Consider the following 17896-nt stretch of genomic DNA (forward strand, 5'->3'; position numbering starts at 1 on the left):
CCAAATCACGTTGTCTTTGATTAGCATGTTTTCTCACTGCTTCCTTGATTAGTCCACCGTGATATCCTTTTTCTAAAAATCTTTCTTCTAAAATCTTCGTTTGCTCAATAAAGTCTTTGTCTTGTGTGCAGTTTTTTCTAATACGATGAAATTGGCTAAATGGAATATTTTGAACCCATTTTCTGTAGTGTCTGCTTTTAAAATTTAAAAAACTATTAGAATCTACAGTTTTAAAATTAGTTTTGGTGGAGATCTTCCCATCTTCGTGACCAATGACCAAATCTAAAAATACTATATTGGTATCTCCAATAGAGGGTACAAAAATTAGTCCCCAATCGTTAAAATTCAGATGGGAGATAAAATTCTAAATTGACGTGTGATCCCCTTTCCAAATAAAAAATAGATCGTCGATATATCTTTTGTAAACATCTTTTGTAGACATTCCATGGCAAGACGACTATTTATTTTTTACTCTCGATGTTAGTTCGCTGTATTCGAATATTTCACATGACAGAGGCCTGGAGGCACTCACACACGCCCTAATCACAAGCAAATTATATAATGACAACCAAATGGAATTTATAACTAAAAGTATGCATTTTATTCTTACACATAATGTTTTTAAATTTCAAGATGTTTTATACCGCCAGACCAGGGGGACCGCGATGGGGACTCGGGCCGCGCCAAGTTACGCAAATCTTTTCATGGGGCGGTTCGAGTCCCTCTACATCGCAGGTTCCCCCTGGTATACGGAACATATTATCCTTTACAAAAGATATATCGACGATCTATTTTTTATTTGGAAAGGGGATCACACGTCAATTCAGAATTTTATCTCCTATCTGAATTTTAACGATTGGGGACTAATTTTTGTACCCTCTATTGGAGATACCAATATAGTATTTTTAGATTTGGTCATTGGTCACGAAGATGGGAAGATCTCCACCAAAACTAATTTTAAAACTGTAGATTCTAATAGTTTTTTAAATTTTAAAAGCAGACACTACAGAAAATGGGTTCAAAATATTCCATTTAGCCAATTTCATCGTATTAGAAAAAACTGCACACAAGACAAAGACTTTATTGAGCAAACGAAGATTTTAGAAGAAAGATTTTTAGAAAAAGGATATCCCGGTGGACTAATCAAGGAAGCAGTGAGAAAACATGCTAATCAAAGACAACGTGATTTGGTACAACCTAAAATAAGAACAAATAATACACAAGACACTAAGCACAATTTTATCACGAGTTTTAATGACAGTAACCCTACCATCAAAACTATCATTGAAAAACATTGGCCAATTCTCCAATCAGATATTTATCTCAAGAAATTAATTCCAACTAAACCCAGGTTCACATACCGTAGAGGTAAAACTATCCGTGGAATAATTGCACCAAGTAGGGTTAAAAATATTAAAATAATGAAAGAAAGCGAAAAAATAATACCACTACATAAAGGTGTATACAGATGCGAGAAACCAAACTGCCTGTGTTGCAAAAATATTGCACATGGGGCTACCTCTTTTTAATCCCATAGTACTAGTCAAATATTTCCCATCAAACAACACATGAATTGCTCGTCCACTTATGTCATTTATTTATTAACTTGTACCTGTGGTATACAATATGTGGGAAGAACTAAACAAGCCTTTCATAAAAGGATAAATGGTCATAGATCCAACACACATAGGGGCTTTCTTAAACAGAGCGTATCTAAACATTTAACAGAAGTTCATAATCGCTCCTTTGATATTGTTTCAATCTGTCCCATCGAACAGATCCCACAAGAAAATGCAGATCGTTGGTCCACTCTATGTAAACGGGAGTCGTATTGGATATATAAATTGCAGACACTGACACCCGAAGGCCTTAATGAGTGCATTGAACATATATAAGTATATGTTACCACTTTTGTCCACTAGATGGCACTAACACTTTAATATAAGATCTATTTTTATTCTATTTTATTATTTTTATTATTTCTACTTACTATTCATCTTTATTCTCATTTTCATTCTTTCTTTCACTCTATAATGAATATTTTTACATATCCCTATTCCCCCCCCCTAGTTAAATGTATTAGAATTTCTAATCTCCCCATTCACCTCAACATCACTCCAGTTTTTAAGAATACCGTATCCTCATACTAACGTAGCGTGCGCCCGATATACACTACTCCACTTTTCAAGAATATCGCAACGTTACACTAACGTAGCGTACGTTGACGTGATGACGCCACACGTCTGACGGACCTCTCTGAATCAGTATACGAATGTAGCGTGCGTCGACGTGATGACGTCACACGCTTGAGAGACTACTCCGCTCCTCCACACCATCGGGACCTCGGCTATCTGGCTATGATGGGGGTTATCGCCCTCAATACGGTAAAACAATGGATTTCTTTTTATATTATCATGTTTTCTTAAATTAATTATGTACTTCAGTGACTTTGCACAGTCTACAATTGGTCGGACTGATGATCTTCATGTGCGGTTGAATTCCGCTGTTTATGTGAAAAAAACACATGCTTGTTTATCCACTCATCTTTATTGGCTATGAATTCACAGTATTATGTCTCTGGAACTTCACAGACCTATGAGCTGATGCCCCCTACTTATCATGAGTTTATATCCATTTGTACATATATATTTTTTATCTGATTGTTTTTAGCATGTATTTATATCTGCTCATTCTGACCACATGGGTATATTTGTTTTTGTCTGTCTACCATGTGCTTATGTTTGTTTACTTTGACTTTGGACTTCCTGAGGTCACTGACCCGGAATGCCCACATGATGTCATCAAGTTGTGCCTATATATACCTCATGCAGTGTCTGCTTTGTATGCTTGATAAAGGCCCATGTTGGACAATATAGGGCCGAAACGCTTTGCAATAAAAGAACATTTACTTATTACGCCATCTACTATTGGATGAGTTCTGGCTGCACCGCTGTGTGCAAATTGTGTATACTCCTGCGCTTACCGTATTCTGGTGTGGATTTGATCCTTGGTCCTGTAGTCGCTTGACTACACATCTGCACTGTGCTAAGTCTGTCTCCCGGCTGTACTTTACACTGTGGTCTATGGCAAATTGGAGTGCAGGCACACCTGAATGTGCCCGCATTCCATTTAAAATCAAGTGATATTCATCCGGAAAATACTGCGGTTATTGGCTGGGTGAAAATGTCTGTCAGACAGCGGCCATTGTTTGCCACGGCCGTGCCAAACAACGGCCCCTGTTCTTACAGTGTCTGAACATGGCCTAAAGATGCATTTCCCAAATCCCAGAGATGTGTAATAGTCAGCTGTGTTTGTGGCCTATAATTGGTTTTTATTATAAAAAATGTTTTATTTCTCCTGACGTTGTAGAAGCTGAAGAGCAGAATCCAGGTGATCCTTCAGAAGTTAGCAGTAAGAGGTAAATATTTCTTTACACTTACAAAGCCTTCTTTTTGTAGTTCAGGCTTGTAAAAACATGGCTGCTTTTTTCCAGAAACAGCACCATTCTTGTCCACAGTTTGGATGTGGTTTTGCAGTTCAGTTCCATTAAAGTGAATGCTGCTGAAAGGTGATAACAAACACAACTGGGGGACAGGTGTGGTGCTGTTTTTACAAGAAAGTAGCTGGGTTTTTTTTCTAATCCTGGATAAACCCCTCTAACCATATTTTTTGCAGAAAATATTTAAAAGTCGTCTTGACAATGGCATTTGGCTAAAACTACAAAAAAAGTTTAGTCTTCTAAATGAGAGAATCTATGAGATATCTGCAATAGGTTAGCACATCTCTAAACCACTTCAGAAGATAAGCTATGTCAGTCTGTGGCACTAGTTGGCATTGAATGTGTTTCACTCCATGCACTACAGCAGTTTGTTCATTGCTTCTGTTTTTATTGTCACAATGTTAGAAAGTAGTCTTTGGTCTGAAGCATATTTTACTTTTATAGACCAAAAGGAGCCATTAAAAGAAGCAGATTAGCAGACAGTGATGACGATGAGCCACTAAGAAATGATCAAGGTTTGTATAGTTAAAATGCAAGCACCATACTTTAAATCCACTGTTCTCTACACGTTACACACATAACCTTTCAACTTTACATAAAGGTGTTACTAAATTTCCTCCTCTTAAAGATGAGATCACTGCAAACTTTTATCTGTGTTCGGTGATCTTATCTCTGTAGATGCCTATATTAGAAAGAGGAAAAACACCACCAAACTCCAACAACGGGGATTCAGGCGCAGGTCTGACTAACTGTGTCAGACACTTGATAAAGAGACTGGACCGTTCTCGAAACGCGTTGTCGCTGGCATTAATTTTATGATATTTTATATCACTATTACCCCTTGGACCTGTGCCTGTTTTACCCGTCTTGGAGTGGAGGAGGATACTGACTGTCTTTAATCCCTGTGGGGATTAGTTGGGAGTGGCAGCGGTTCATTCACATGCTATCAGTAAGAGTTGTGCCTTACACCAGCACAACCTTCTCAGGTGAGAGTTCTATGTGCTTACTTTCACAACTTCAGTCCTGTCTGAATTACGCTATGGAGCGCTGTCTTATATTTTTTTATATTAGAAAGAAGTCTGCCTAACCTCTAAGCAACCATCTAATCCAGGAGTGTCAAATTCAAATACATAGTGGGCCAAAATTTAAAAAATTGGACAAAGTCACGGGCCAACCTTGATAATTATTGAAGCGCCAATGCTGTGGTGCTGGCACTGTCAGAGCAGTGTGCGTTGTTGCTGGCATTGTTAGTGGTGTGCGTCTCCCAGCCCCGTGCACTATGATAAATGACATGACATCATAAATTGCTATGACATGATTAAACCCCAACCCATATAATAGCCAATGACCCAAAATTGCCCCACATATTAGCCAGTCCTTCCAATAGTGCCCAAATAGTAGCCAGCCCAAGTGTCCCATTAAGTAGCCAGCCCTCCCCCATAGTCTCATATAGTAGCCAGCCCTCCCCAATAGTCTCTTTTATAGTAGCCAGTCCTCCTCATAGTCTGTTATATAGTAGCCAGCCCTCCCCCATAGTCTGTTATATAGTAGCCAGTCCTTCCCCATAGTCTCTTATATAGTAGCCAGCCCTCCCCAGTAGTATTATATAGTAGCCAGCCCTCCCCAACAATCTCATGTAGTAGCCAGCCCTCCCCCATAGGCTCTTATATAGTATCTATGGCGGGCCAGATGTAGTTAAAACTGTGAATTGTCTGGCGGGCCAAAAATAATGGCACCACGGGCCAGAGTTTGACATGACTGATCTAATCCATAAAGGATGTGCTAACTCTCATCCAACAGCATATGTGGGGTAAAAAAGGATAGTATATGTTAGATTTCAACATGCCCAAGCTTCCATCTTCTGGGAACACATACACACTTGGCTAAGCTGAGTGACGATGAGGGATAAGGTGTCAACCAAACATTTAGTTGCGGTCTGTGTTTGGCCACCTTCTATCTGTGATACATTTTAATGGTGCGTTCACACCTACAGGATCTGCAGCTGATTTTTCTGCAGCAGATTTCCTTTAAATAACTGAACACAGCATCAAATCTGCTGCAGATCCTGTAGGTGTGAACGCACCCTAAGGGTGCCACAGCAAATATGTAATGGTGATAATTCTAAACAGTGGAAGATTTTGTTTAATTTTGTTTCTGTGCTTCCAGAAAAGAAAGTTAAAGCGACTCTGTACCCACAATCTGACCCCCAAACCGCTTGTACCTGCAGATAGCTACTTTTAATCCAAGATCTGTCCTGGTGTCAGTTCGGCAGGTGATGCAGTTATTGTCTTAAAAAACAACTTTTAAACTTGCAGCCCTGTTTCAAATTGGTGTGGCATAGAGGCTTGCTCCGTCCCTCCACCCCGCCCTCTTCTTCATTAAAAAAAGCTCTGGGTAGTATTTTTCCTACCTCACCTGTGTGAACACTGCACATAACCTGGATAGATAAGGCACCTGTGCAGTGTTCACACAAGTGATGATTAAAAAAAAATAATGCCCAGGGCATTCCTAATGATAAGGGATGGAGGGGCGGTGCAAGGCTTGGGTATATAATGCCACGTAAATTTGACATAGCGCTGCAAGTTTAAAAGTTGTTTTTTAGGACAATAACTGCATCACCTGCCAAACAGACCCCAGGACAGAGTCGCTTTAATATGAAATTGTGGTGGTTTACATCCAAAAAAAAAAAACACAACAAAGCTTGATGTTTTTGGGGAGTAAAATGTGAATCTTCCTGAGCAATTCACTAGGCTTCACTTCTTTTACTTTATGTAAAGAGCTGCAAGTCCTTGTGAAAAAAATGCATTTATTGTAATATCCATCTTGTCAAACTGTAGAGGAATACAACTAAAGGAACATTTTTTTTTCTATCAAATATATTAAACTAGATGAGCAACCAAAGACATCTGGGGCAGCTTCTGATTCCGAAAATGAGGATCTTCAACCAACTAAAAAAAAGCGTCTTCGCATTGAGGATGATGATGATGATGACTAGTTTATTTGATGTTTGCTATCTAGATGCACATGCTTTCTGTTAACTACATAATGTAAATCAGAAGGCCAGGGCTACTTGAAGCTGCCAATATCTGGATTATTTTCAGATATTCTACCTGCCTTATGTTTAACGGGCACTGGTGTATTTGACCAACTTGTAGGAGAATACCTGCCAGATAGGTTTATAAAATTATGGTTTGGTTTTAAAATATTTTCTTTATATGGTTAAAATATCAAAACCATTAAAGTTTAATTCACTGTTGCCATAAAAATGTGTTTTGTGTTTTAGAGTTATGTTTGTGATCAAGGTTAAATCCAATAAAATTGTGTATGTCATTGCTTACAAATTGACTACTTTATTTACAATGTTCACAAATACATATCGGAAACAAAAGTAATACTTAAAGGTTGCCGGGGTGACAGGCTCCCGACCCCCCGCTAGAGCACCTTATACGTACCTGATCCCGCCGGGTCCCGCTTCCTGATTCGGTCGGGTGACTGAGATATCCGCGCCCGAAGCCCGGCGCGCGCGCTCCTGAGATGAATCCAACGCTCATAGAGAATGACAGAGCGTCGGACTCACCAGTCATTCTCTGAGAGTTGGACTCATCTCAGGAGCGCGGTCGCCGGGCTTCGGGCGCTGATATGTCCGTCACCCGACCGAAGCAAGAAGCGGGACCCGGCGGGATCAGGTACGTATAAGGTGCTGTAGCGGGGGGTCGGGAGCCTGTCACCCCGGCACCGGGGGTGACAGGTCCTCTTTAAAGTATAAGGAAAATAATATATACATATGTTACAATTTATTATTGCTAATATTTTCACTTCATATACATGGTATATAAAAACCATGACTTCTGAAACCACTCATTCATAGATAATGAAAGGGAATCTGTCAGCTACAACTCAAGTTCCAAACTGCTGACACTGTAAGATAACTGTTATATGAAAGTTACCAGGTTTCTCCTTAATCTGTCTGTGATTCCAGAATGTAAAAAAATGCTTTTATTGTATAATATGAAGAGTTAAAGGGGTATTCCCCTCAAAACTTTCATTGGTTAGTAAAATGTAAAAGTATACTTACATGCATTATGTAATATGCTTCCATTTTTGTTCTTGCACCATTCTTCAGCTTGCTGCAACGATTCTTTCCCTCAGATGAAGAAAGCAGTTTCTGTCCAGGTCCACTCTGACACGCTCCTCTTCTTTTTCCTCCCTCCGGCCGAGACGGGGTCAAGTGATCTGTGGTTAAGGTTAGCTAACCAACGAGAGCTAACTTAGCCCACAGCATACATTACATTGGTCACAGTGCTATCAGCACAAGTGCCTTACAGCATCTTTCTCCAGCTGGCTGTAACCCCCTGCCCCCCCCCCCCACACACACACACACACACACACACACACACACACGAAGCAAGTGCCGATGCGCTGTGCCCTGCTGTGTGTGACTACTTTACCCACAGCACTGCCAACACCACCACCCATAGCCGGGCCGTGATTGCAGCCGTCCCCTGTTGCCTGTGACTTTTCTCCCCTTGCAGCAAATGCCCCACACCAGTCAGCTGCAATCATTTTCCCACTGCGCTGTGCTATACATTCCATTAGTTGTTGAATTGGTTCTACAAGAATATTGGGCCATTTGCACAGAATAGCCCCTCAGTTGCCAAAAATTAGATGGTGGTACCATCATGCTCTGGAAAAGCCTGCTTTACCTTGTACTACAGATGATCCATAGGATTAAGGACTGGGGTCTGTAGATTCCTTATGCTATTTACCTGTACAATCCGCTAAAAATTATGGATTGGGCATATGTAGTGCATCCATATTTCTGTAAACCCTTCCCCCTCTGTAAACCCTTCCCAATCTGTAAAAAATGTTGTATCCCATTGATCCCTATGAGAGGATCAGTGAAAAAAAAAATCTAGGTACGCACTATGACATGTCCTTCGGCATGTCCCATAATCTACGGATCCGTATTTCCGTACTCAAGTTAGTGCACATTGTTGTCTATTGCAGTGCTTCTCAAACTTTTTCAGTTCAGGCCTCACCAACCAAACCACAATGTTGCTCGGGCCTCACCTTGCTGGACGCTGAAGTCAGAAGTGAAAAATAGTAAAAGATTATTAGGGGCAAGGAGAAAAGGGCAGAGATGTGGGCACAGGGAGCAGAGGGCATGAATGTGGGAGCAGAGAGCAGAGATGTTGGCACAGGGAGCAGAGATGTGGGGGCAAGGGAAGAAGAGGGCAGAGATGTGGGCACAGGGAGCAGAGGGCAGGGATGTGGGTACAGGGAGCAGAGGGCAGGAATGTGGGGGCAAGGGGAGAAGAGGGCAGAGATGTGGGTACAGGGAGCAGAGGGCAGGAATGTGGGGGCAAGGGGAGAAGAGGGCAGAGATGTGGGCACAAGGAGCAGAGGGCAGAGATGTGGGCACAGAGGGCAGAGATGTGGGCAGAGGGCAGGAATGTGGGAGCAGAGGGCAGAGATATGGGCACAAGGAGCAGAGGGCAGGGATGTGGGAGCAGAGGGCAGGGATGTGGGCACAGGGAGTAGAGATATGGGAGCAGAGGGCAGAGATGTAGGTGCAGGGATGTGGGCACGGAGCAGAGCGAGGGAAAAGGTGGATTATTCGGGCAACAGAGTTAAAGCGTAACTTTGTTTTGCAGCGTCTCCCCCCCCCCCCCCCCCCCCCCCCCCATAGCCCTGCAGAGCCTATCATCCTGCAAACTTATCTCATCAGGTTTCCAGGTAAGCAATGACCAGTGTTTTATGTGCCCAGACAGTCTCTAAACAGCAGAGCTGCTTGACTCCTCTTCCTGCTCACTCATCCCTCTCGTTCCCTCGCCCTCCATAGATTAGAATGGACTCGGCAAACACGTCTTCGCTCTGCTCCTCTGTAAATGAAGACAGCTCTGCCTGATGATGCACAGATAAGAAGTGAGGGGGAGGCTGTAAAACAGATTTTAACGTAGAGAAAGGGGCTTTCTTCCTTAATAAAACCTATTACAGAGTTTCTTAAAATTGCAATTGATTTCTGCAAAAAAAAATTAAATGACCGTTACACTTTAAGGCCATGTTTACACAACATATACTTTCGTGAAAGTACGGCCGGTGTTGCCGATTGCAACAACAGCCGTGATTAATACGAAAAAATATGTTACCTTGCCATCTATGGAATCCCGGCCGGAGCATATACACATAGTATACCCTCCGGCCGGGATCTCTAGTGGTGCCGTAGATAACAGACATGTCAGTTTTCTGCGGTCACTATTCATTGAATAGTAGCCGCAGAAAACCCTGTCAGTGCACACCATGGAGTGAGTGGCTCTGGACACATGCTCCATAGTGTGCAGTGGGGAGTTCTGATGCAGGGGGGCCCGCTCCCAGCCCCGACATTACAATCTGTCTTTCCAAGATCACCATTTGAATTCTGAACAGCAAGATCACAACATATCAGCATCAATCTAAAGCAGTACGTCTCGAACTGTGAGGCACCCCCTAGTTGTTGGTGAGGCTCCAGTAGAAAAAGTTTGAGAAACACTGATCCGAAGACATCACTGTGTGAAACAGGTACTGAACTCCATTTTGAGCATATCATTTCATCCATCTTGTCCCCCCAGCAAGCTACAGCACTAGAGATTATTTTATATCTACACAAAGGTGACGCAAGGCCCCAGACCTTGTTACCTGAGATCAGCAGAATGCTGAGGGTTCCCTGCTGACAACTGTGCTGCGAGATAGAGTTTCTAGGCTCTTAGCAACTCTGCTTTATCTGGATCAGTTCCTAGCTTACTGCTGTCTGTGGATACTGTCCTGCACTGTGACTCTCCTAGTCCATGGCATGGGTTGAGATAAACTCCTACAGGTGAGGACAAGTCAGAGATCAACACTGCATAGTGTTGTGTAGCAAAAGCTGAGGAGAAACTGCTAGTTGTGTCTTGTCTTGCTTCCTACCCATACAGGATCCTGACACTGCACTGAAGGCAGGTTCCTGGCAGAGGGCCAGGGCCCAGAGAGGACCACTGACGCCGCCGAACAGGTAATGTATGCTCGTGGCAGTGGGCCGGAGATGGAGGGGATGTGCCACCGCCGGGGATAGGGGGTGAATTGGTACCGGATCCGCAGCGGTTCTCGCTTCGAATCCGCAGAAGTGAGATCCGCTGTGGATCCGGTAGGTGTGAAGGCACCCTTAAGGCTGTCAGAAATCACTACCCGTAAATCCTTCTCTTCTGAACTCTTTTCCAACACAGTACTGCCAATGTGATACTTGAATAGAGGATTCCTCCTCCCCAAGTGCATTATTTTACATTTGGAAACATTGAACTTCAATTTCCAATGTTTGGACCACTTATCTAGCAAAGCTAAATCATTTTCCATATTACTGACACCTCCAGGAATATCAACCCTGTTGCACAATTTTGTGTCGTCAGCAGACAAACTTTACCTACCAAACCTATACAGGTATACTTTTATACTTCTGTATGTTGTAGTGGGTAGTTCATGTGCAGTGTTTGACAAAGGGGATGGACCCTGAAAGGTTGCGTAGCATGTGACCTCCACATAGTACCTCACGCTTTACTGGAGTCTCTACCTGATGACTGGCTCCTTCTGAGCGTTAATGCTTTGGTGGGAAGATTAGGCATATGCAGACTGGGCAAACTTATCAGGCAATTGATAACTAAAACCTTTAGTACAGATGTTATTTTTACATAAGAATTTCATGACTTTTTTTCAAAAATAATTCTGGTTCAAATAACCTAGTACTGTCCGCTTTCAAAACTGTTAACTAGGTCACTACAAATTTTGTAATGAAATTTCAAGGTTTGTCTAGCAATATTTTATGTTTACTAAAGTGATACTGATGGGACTTTAAACTGTGGGTGGAAACCTGGACAGACGTTCAATGGTCATGTCAGAAGTCATCATACAGCTACAGATTACCAGTCAGGATCTTCCATCCAACAGCTTCTAAGTAAGTCAAACACTGCATTTATGACAATCATATTGTGTGCCTTACTATGAAAATCAATAAAACTGATAGAAAAAAATAAGCAATGCTAATTATTATCAATTCATGTAAAAAATCCTAATTAAACCTATGCAGTGTCTGGATTACTAAATTACACTATAATTTGTAATAGCATTTTTCAAGAAAAGCATCCAGAGTTCCATAGTCTCACTACTCTTACAGTAAAGAATCCTAGTCTGTGCAGGTGGTGAAACCTTCTTTCCTCTAGACACAGAGGATGCCCCCATAGAAAGAATGAAAATCTCCAGACCCTATTCTTTGTATGGTGCTTATAACTGAATTCAAACATGCCTGTACATCCTAAGATAATAAGAAAGCAAATAATATAAGGGCAGACTAGACGAACCAGGTGGTCTTTTTCTGACGACAATCTTCTTTGTTTCTATTTAAGAGCATGCTTTGTGGGCTCAATCTACAGGGGAGGGGGGCTGAGTTGTGAGCAATAGCTATTGTGTGTACCTCTGTTATCTATACACTCATGTCACTTATTACTGTGCTCCTGTCTGTATCAATAAGAAGGGTACTGTTGGGAAATGATCAGTAAAGAACAGGAAATGGTTGGTTTTAAGCCAAAGGCCAAAATGAAAACTGTAAATTTTCTAAATTAATTTATTATATATATGGTAAATTTATAGATCATTTTCTGATTACACATTCCTTTTAAGTTAATGGGAAATCTCACCAATTATATACAAGTACCCATATCCCTTGCTTACAGAGGTGAGTTAGTTATTCATGCCTGTTTTTTATGGGCTAATGGAGGTCTGCACAGTACAATATTTTATTTTAGGGGCATTGAAATATATTAAAAAATCCTTGTACATCCTCTTACAATGTCTATTGACATAGGTTGTCTTATAAAGACAGTCCCTGTCCACTTACCAAAATATGGGCTTATAGACATCATTGGGGGGGACCTTTCTTGGGAGAACCTTAACCTTGTCAGCAATTACATGCTGCTGACGGTAGCTGATTGCTACAAGTCTTATTCCCATATTTGCTGTTTTTGATGACAGGGCATCTAAATGTCATATAAATCACATATAATGCACTGTTATACTTCTGTATTGTATTTTGTATCTGCAGTGGTGTAGCTACCATAGAGGCAGGGTAGGCAGTTGCTATGGGGCCCGTGCAGGAGGGGGGCCTGGGGGAGAAGGTAAGAGCATGTGTCCTTCTGCTTAACCCATTATGTACTGCAGTGTGTAAGTGATTCAATGTTTACTTACATGCTGCAACACAAAAAAGGGTTAACAAGCAGAAACGGATCTCTGCTTCACTGCACTTATAACCTCTGAACTCTGGCAATAAAGTAGGGAAGGAAAATGTGATGCAGAGGTCAGGGGTTATCAGTGCACGAGCAGTAAGGCGAATATCTCATTGTCTTCTGAGCTTTGGGTCACTTACACACTGCAGTACATAAGGGATTAAGAAGAAGGTAGTCCGCTCCTGCACCTATGTATTTATTCATAAGGGATTCGAATAGTCCCTTATAGGTAAAAACAAGCAAAACAGCCATTGGCCCTCTGCTCTGCCAGTCACTGTTGTGGCTGCAGCCAGGATTCTGCCACAACAGATTATATTTTTTGGCCACATCACTGAGCATATATATGTGTGTGCAGTAGTGTTGCACGATGCACCGAAATATCGATACTACTATCGATATTCCGGGCCGAAAAACAGTTCGATACCAGGATTTCCTGGTATCGAAACTTTGTTAAACTGCGCTATTATGCAGTTTAACATAAAGTATAGCGCAGAGAACACGGCCGGCAGCTATATGAGCGCCGGCCGCGTTCTCTGTGTGCCGCCCCCTGCTCCCACCTGTCACCTCCTCAGCGCGCACACTCTTCCCCCGTCGGTGCCAAATTCAAATAGCCGGCACATAGCTATTGCTAGTGCCGGCTATGTAACTATATAGATGCCGCTGTCACACTGACAGCGGCATTACCCCCCTCCTGAGCCCGATCCATATACAGCGGGGTCGGCTACTGTGTGTAGCAGACCCCGGCTGCTAATGACTGTGGGCAGAGCAGGGTCACGGGCTGGAGAGGGAGAGCGGTGTCCAGGAGAGGAGAAGGCTGGAGCAGGGGTCGGCAGGAGATGCAGCCACTACATCTGCACCGGACTATGAGGTGGTGGGGGCGGCAGGAGTGTGAGGAGGCGGGAGGCCGGGGCCGGCAGGAGACTCCGGAGCAGACACAATGTGGGGGGTTTACAGTCGGCCTGACTCTGACTGGGAGGGGGAGGGGGGCTGTAACCTGCAGATCACAGACAAATCCAGGTCACCGGTAAGCATGCCCTGACACCAGGAATAGTAAAACTACAGCCCCCATCATCCCCCCTGCTGGCTGGTGTGTGTTATATGGCTACAACTCCCATCATCCCCCCTGCTGGCTGGTGTGTGTTATATGGCTACAACCCCCATCATCCCCCCTGCTGGCTGGTGTGTTATATGGCTACAGCCCCCATCATCCCCCTGCTGGCTGGTGTGTGTTATATGGCTACAACCCCCATCATCCCCCCTCCTGGCTGGTGTGTTATATGGCTACAGCCCCCATCATCCCCCCTGCTGGCTGGTGTGTGTTATATGGCTACAACCCCCATCATCCCCCCTGCTGGCTGGTGTGTGTTATATGGCTACAGCCCCCATCATCCCCCCTGCTGGCTGGTGTGTTATATGGCTACAGCACCCATCATCCCCCCTGCTGGCTGGTGTGTGTTATATGGCTACAGCCCCCATCATCCCCCCTGCTGGCTGGTTTGTTATATGGCTACAACCCCCATCATCCCCCCTGCTGGCTGGTGTGTTATATGGCTACAGCCCCCATCATCCCCCCTGCTGGCTGGTGTGTTATATGGCTACAACCCCCATCATCCCCCCTGCTGGCTGGTGTGTTATATGGCTACAACCCCCATCACCCTCTGATTGTGTTACATGACTACAACCCCCATCCTCCCCGATAGCAGTTGTGTGTTACATGACTACAATCCCCATCCCTGGCAGCTGAAGTGTTATTGTCCATACTACCTGTCACTTTCCTGATCACGCACGGTAAACCGAGCAAGTGCAGAAACCACCCAATTCAGTACCCCATAAAAAGATGGTACTAAATAAAACTACAGATCACAGCGCAAAAAATGCCCCTCACCCCCCAGCCAGACAGGCGGAGAGATAAAAAAAAGTGAGTCAGAGTTGGGCAAGTTTTTATTTATTTTAAATAATGGGGACTTTATTTTTAAAGTAATAAGATTAGGGAACATAAATTGGTTCGTACTGACCTGAACCTGGGGGAGGGGGGGGGCGGTCATTTCTATTCTTATGGGTTTTTTTTTTCTTAAATATAATTTTTTAAGTATCGAATTGGTATCGAGCATTGAAAAAAAAAAGTTGGTATCGGTATCGACCCCAAAATTCTGGTATCGTGACATCACTAGTGTGCAGTGCTTTGTGTTGTGTGTAGGGGTGGGAGCCCCTTAAATTTTTTTGCTATGGAGCCCTGTCAATCCTAGCTACGCCCCTGTGTATCTGTATGCCTGTCGATGTAATGTTGACATGGCTCCTGATAGGTATACACAAGGGAACCCATACAGTCATCGGTAGAACAAAGTCCATGTAGATGTTGTGATATGCACATTATTCCGGTGCTGCACTCGGTATCGTGCAGTGCTAACCTTTCCCCCACATTTTGTGTTTTTTAACTAATGTAGTGCAGATTTTGTGATTTGTTTTCTTTGCTGTTTCTTTCAGACATGAATCTCTTATTGCGTTGTGTGATTTTCTTCCTGCTACATCCATATTTGTACAGCAAACCCTATTACATAGATGACTTATTACAAAATGGTACTGGAGATACTGAGATACTGTCAAGACCTCTCCAGACTAGTTCTGCAAAAGACGACTTCTTGGAAAAAGGAAACCAGACATGTGAGCAACTCTTAAAGGATTGCAAAGAGTTTCTCAGCCTTCTGCCATCTTCTTCATCGTGGCTTCTGAAACCTGTTCTGGCACTGGGATTTTTGCAGATAGGATGTTTAACCAAACAGGACCTTTTCTTTTTGGATTTGATTGCAGATAAAGATGCAAGAAAATTGTTTAATATAATAGCCAGGCAGGCAAATACCTCTATTAACCAAACCAGCACTAACTCTCACAAGAGCCAAGAACATATTCAGAAGCTTGACTTACTGAGATTCAATTTAGAGTCCCTTTCTGTTCATGCTCCATCAATATCACATCACAGGCAATGTTCTGGTATCCAACAAGGGCAGCAGGATGTTCTCTTGAAAGGTTCTGTTCTTGGGTTTCATTTATCCCTACAACATGCAAAAGACCAATGTCATAAGTTAGGTCCAGATTGTGCTGGAGTTACTTCTGATACCTTGGGGCAATTCAAAAGTGTGGCAAGGAATGGTGGGTATATCATACCTTATGTTGGATCAAAGTTATGGCTGCACCACTGTACTGGTGAGCTCCTGAGGAGGCGTTCTACTGATCCTGACTGCCATAGTGAAAGCGAAGTGAGCATTCATAATGTCATGCAATGGATTCCAGTGGTCAATGGCTATTACAATGCTGGGAGTGCTATTTATTATGCCACACAAGGATGCACTGCTCAAGCAGAAGACAGAGCCATTGACGCTACTGTTGATCTAGGCTATGATGCTTTGTTAACTGCAACTGGGGGAATGTTTGGAGCAGTAAGTGCAGGTGTAGGTATAGCTGCAAAACCTGCAATATCATCTGGTGTAAAATCCGCTATAAGCTTCTTTAAAGCACAACTGTCACGCTAAACAAGCTGGCCTATCTTAGTAAATGACAGCATTCCATGTATGAGCATGCATACAGTAAGGTCTGTCAATCATTGGGTAGCCCAGCATAAGCAGAAGTTAAGTGATTTTTCTGGCAGTATTCTGGCAGTGATTTTTTTGGCTGAAGGAATAGTCAACAGATATTAAAAATTTATGGACATAAGTTTTTCCAGTAAATGGTTTTTATACAGTCTGTCTGGATACTAATTATAGAAATAAAATAAAACATTCTATAGATCTTCAAGTTGTAGAATCAGCATTGTATATCCTTCACTCATGGATTCATGGCCACAAGAAAATGCCTGACAAACATCAAGATGCTGCCCCACTGGAGGATGTCACCCTTGATATCATGAACAAGGAACTCAGAGGTTACAGGAGAAGTCCGGAGAATATGTTAATTTTCTAGCAAGCAGGGAGTAACACAGTAAGCATACTTACCTCTTTCCGTGCCTCCACAGCACTGGCCTACCACTCTGGAACTCCAGTTGAGCATCCAGCATCATCTTCTGCAGCAACGTCACAACTCAGATGATGGATTGCCTGCTTAGCCAGTCAGTGACTGGACACCACTCCAGTCACTGATTGGCTGAGTGGGCAATCCATTAGCCTAGTCTGGAATTTTCCCCCAAGGTGTGTTGTAATCACAACTAGGGGGAAAATAAGTTCCGGCAGGGGCCCCCAAGCTTGTGATATGGAAGTGTGGAGGCATGGGGAGAGCAGGGCTGTGGTGTCGGTAAGCCGCAGCTCCGACTCCGACTCCTAAATTTTATCAGGACCAACTCCGGCTCCTTCATAAATGGCCAGTCATATACCAGGGGAGTTATTTATCACACTGGCTCAGCAGCTTCTCCCTAATGTCCTACATGATCCTGGGCCGACTTCTGAGGGAATGAGGAAAGATATAAAGCAGATTCTCCTGTGTGTGAAGTGGATGCAGCCAGTCTCCAGCCTCCATGTCCTGAACTACTCACAACTAGACTAGATGGAGCAGGTGGTCTTTTCCTGCTGACAATCTTCTATGTTTCTAACTAAATATTCACCATACACACAGAAATACTGCTAACAATGCCAGATACCTGTAATATAGATGTCAGCCATAGTGATATAAAGTCACACACACATCTGCAGCCATAAAACACTGAAGAAAAACACCACACTGAGGACAGAGGTTACAGCTACACTACTTATGTCTTCTCCTCCTCCTCTATATTACACAGGATATCTTCATTAGGGATGGTCCGAACCGAGTTCATACAGAGTTCGTACGAACCTGAACCATCCGCAATGATTACCGCTGTCTGCCAGCTCCGTGCAGCGGGCGGATCCAGCGGGAGGAACGCCTGGAAAACTGGGATACAGCCATAGCCATAGGCTGTATCCTAGTTTTCCAGGCGGTCCTCCCGCTGTATCCGCCCGCTGCACGGAGCGGGCAGACAGCGGTAACCCGATGCCGAGTGTTCGGGTTCAGCCGAACCCAAACCTCGGCTGGTTCGGACCATCCCTAATCTTCATATTACACTACTGCTCATATACAGTCATCCAGCATCCAGGAAGAGAACAGCACA

The 17896-nt window shown here is 43.3% G+C and overlaps 2 protein-coding genes across 3 annotated transcripts in view; both read left to right on the forward strand.

Moving 5' to 3' along the window:
• The window catches only part of TIMELESS (timeless circadian regulator), a 146561-nt gene extending 139735 nt beyond the window's left edge, over positions 1-6826 (forward strand). For both annotated transcript variants that reach the window (XM_069970461.1, XM_069970462.1), the window contains 3 exons: positions 3370-3418; positions 3944-4014; positions 6388-6826. In XM_069970461.1, the coding sequence (XP_069826562.1) occupies positions 3370-3418; positions 3944-4014; positions 6388-6494 (227 nt within the window). In that variant the 3' untranslated portion in view covers positions 6495-6826. The remainder of the gene's footprint in view (positions 1-3369; positions 3419-3943; positions 4015-6387) is intronic.
• A 4564-nt stretch (positions 6827-11390) lies between these two features.
• On the forward strand, positions 11391-16421 carry APOF (apolipoprotein F). The gene is made up of 2 exons (XM_069972288.1): positions 11391-11459; positions 15268-16421. Exon 2 carries the CDS (start codon positions 15270-15272, stop codon positions 16308-16310), a length of 1041 nt encoding a protein of 346 aa, XP_069828389.1. The 5' UTR covers positions 11391-11459; positions 15268-15269; the 3' UTR covers positions 16311-16421.
• The last annotated feature ends 1475 nt before the right edge of the window (positions 16422-17896 follow it).

This window comes from Dendropsophus ebraccatus, chromosome 5 (genome assembly GCF_027789765.1).
Source record: "Dendropsophus ebraccatus isolate aDenEbr1 chromosome 5, aDenEbr1.pat, whole genome shotgun sequence".
Taxonomy (NCBI): domain Eukaryota; kingdom Metazoa; phylum Chordata; class Amphibia; order Anura; family Hylidae; genus Dendropsophus; species Dendropsophus ebraccatus.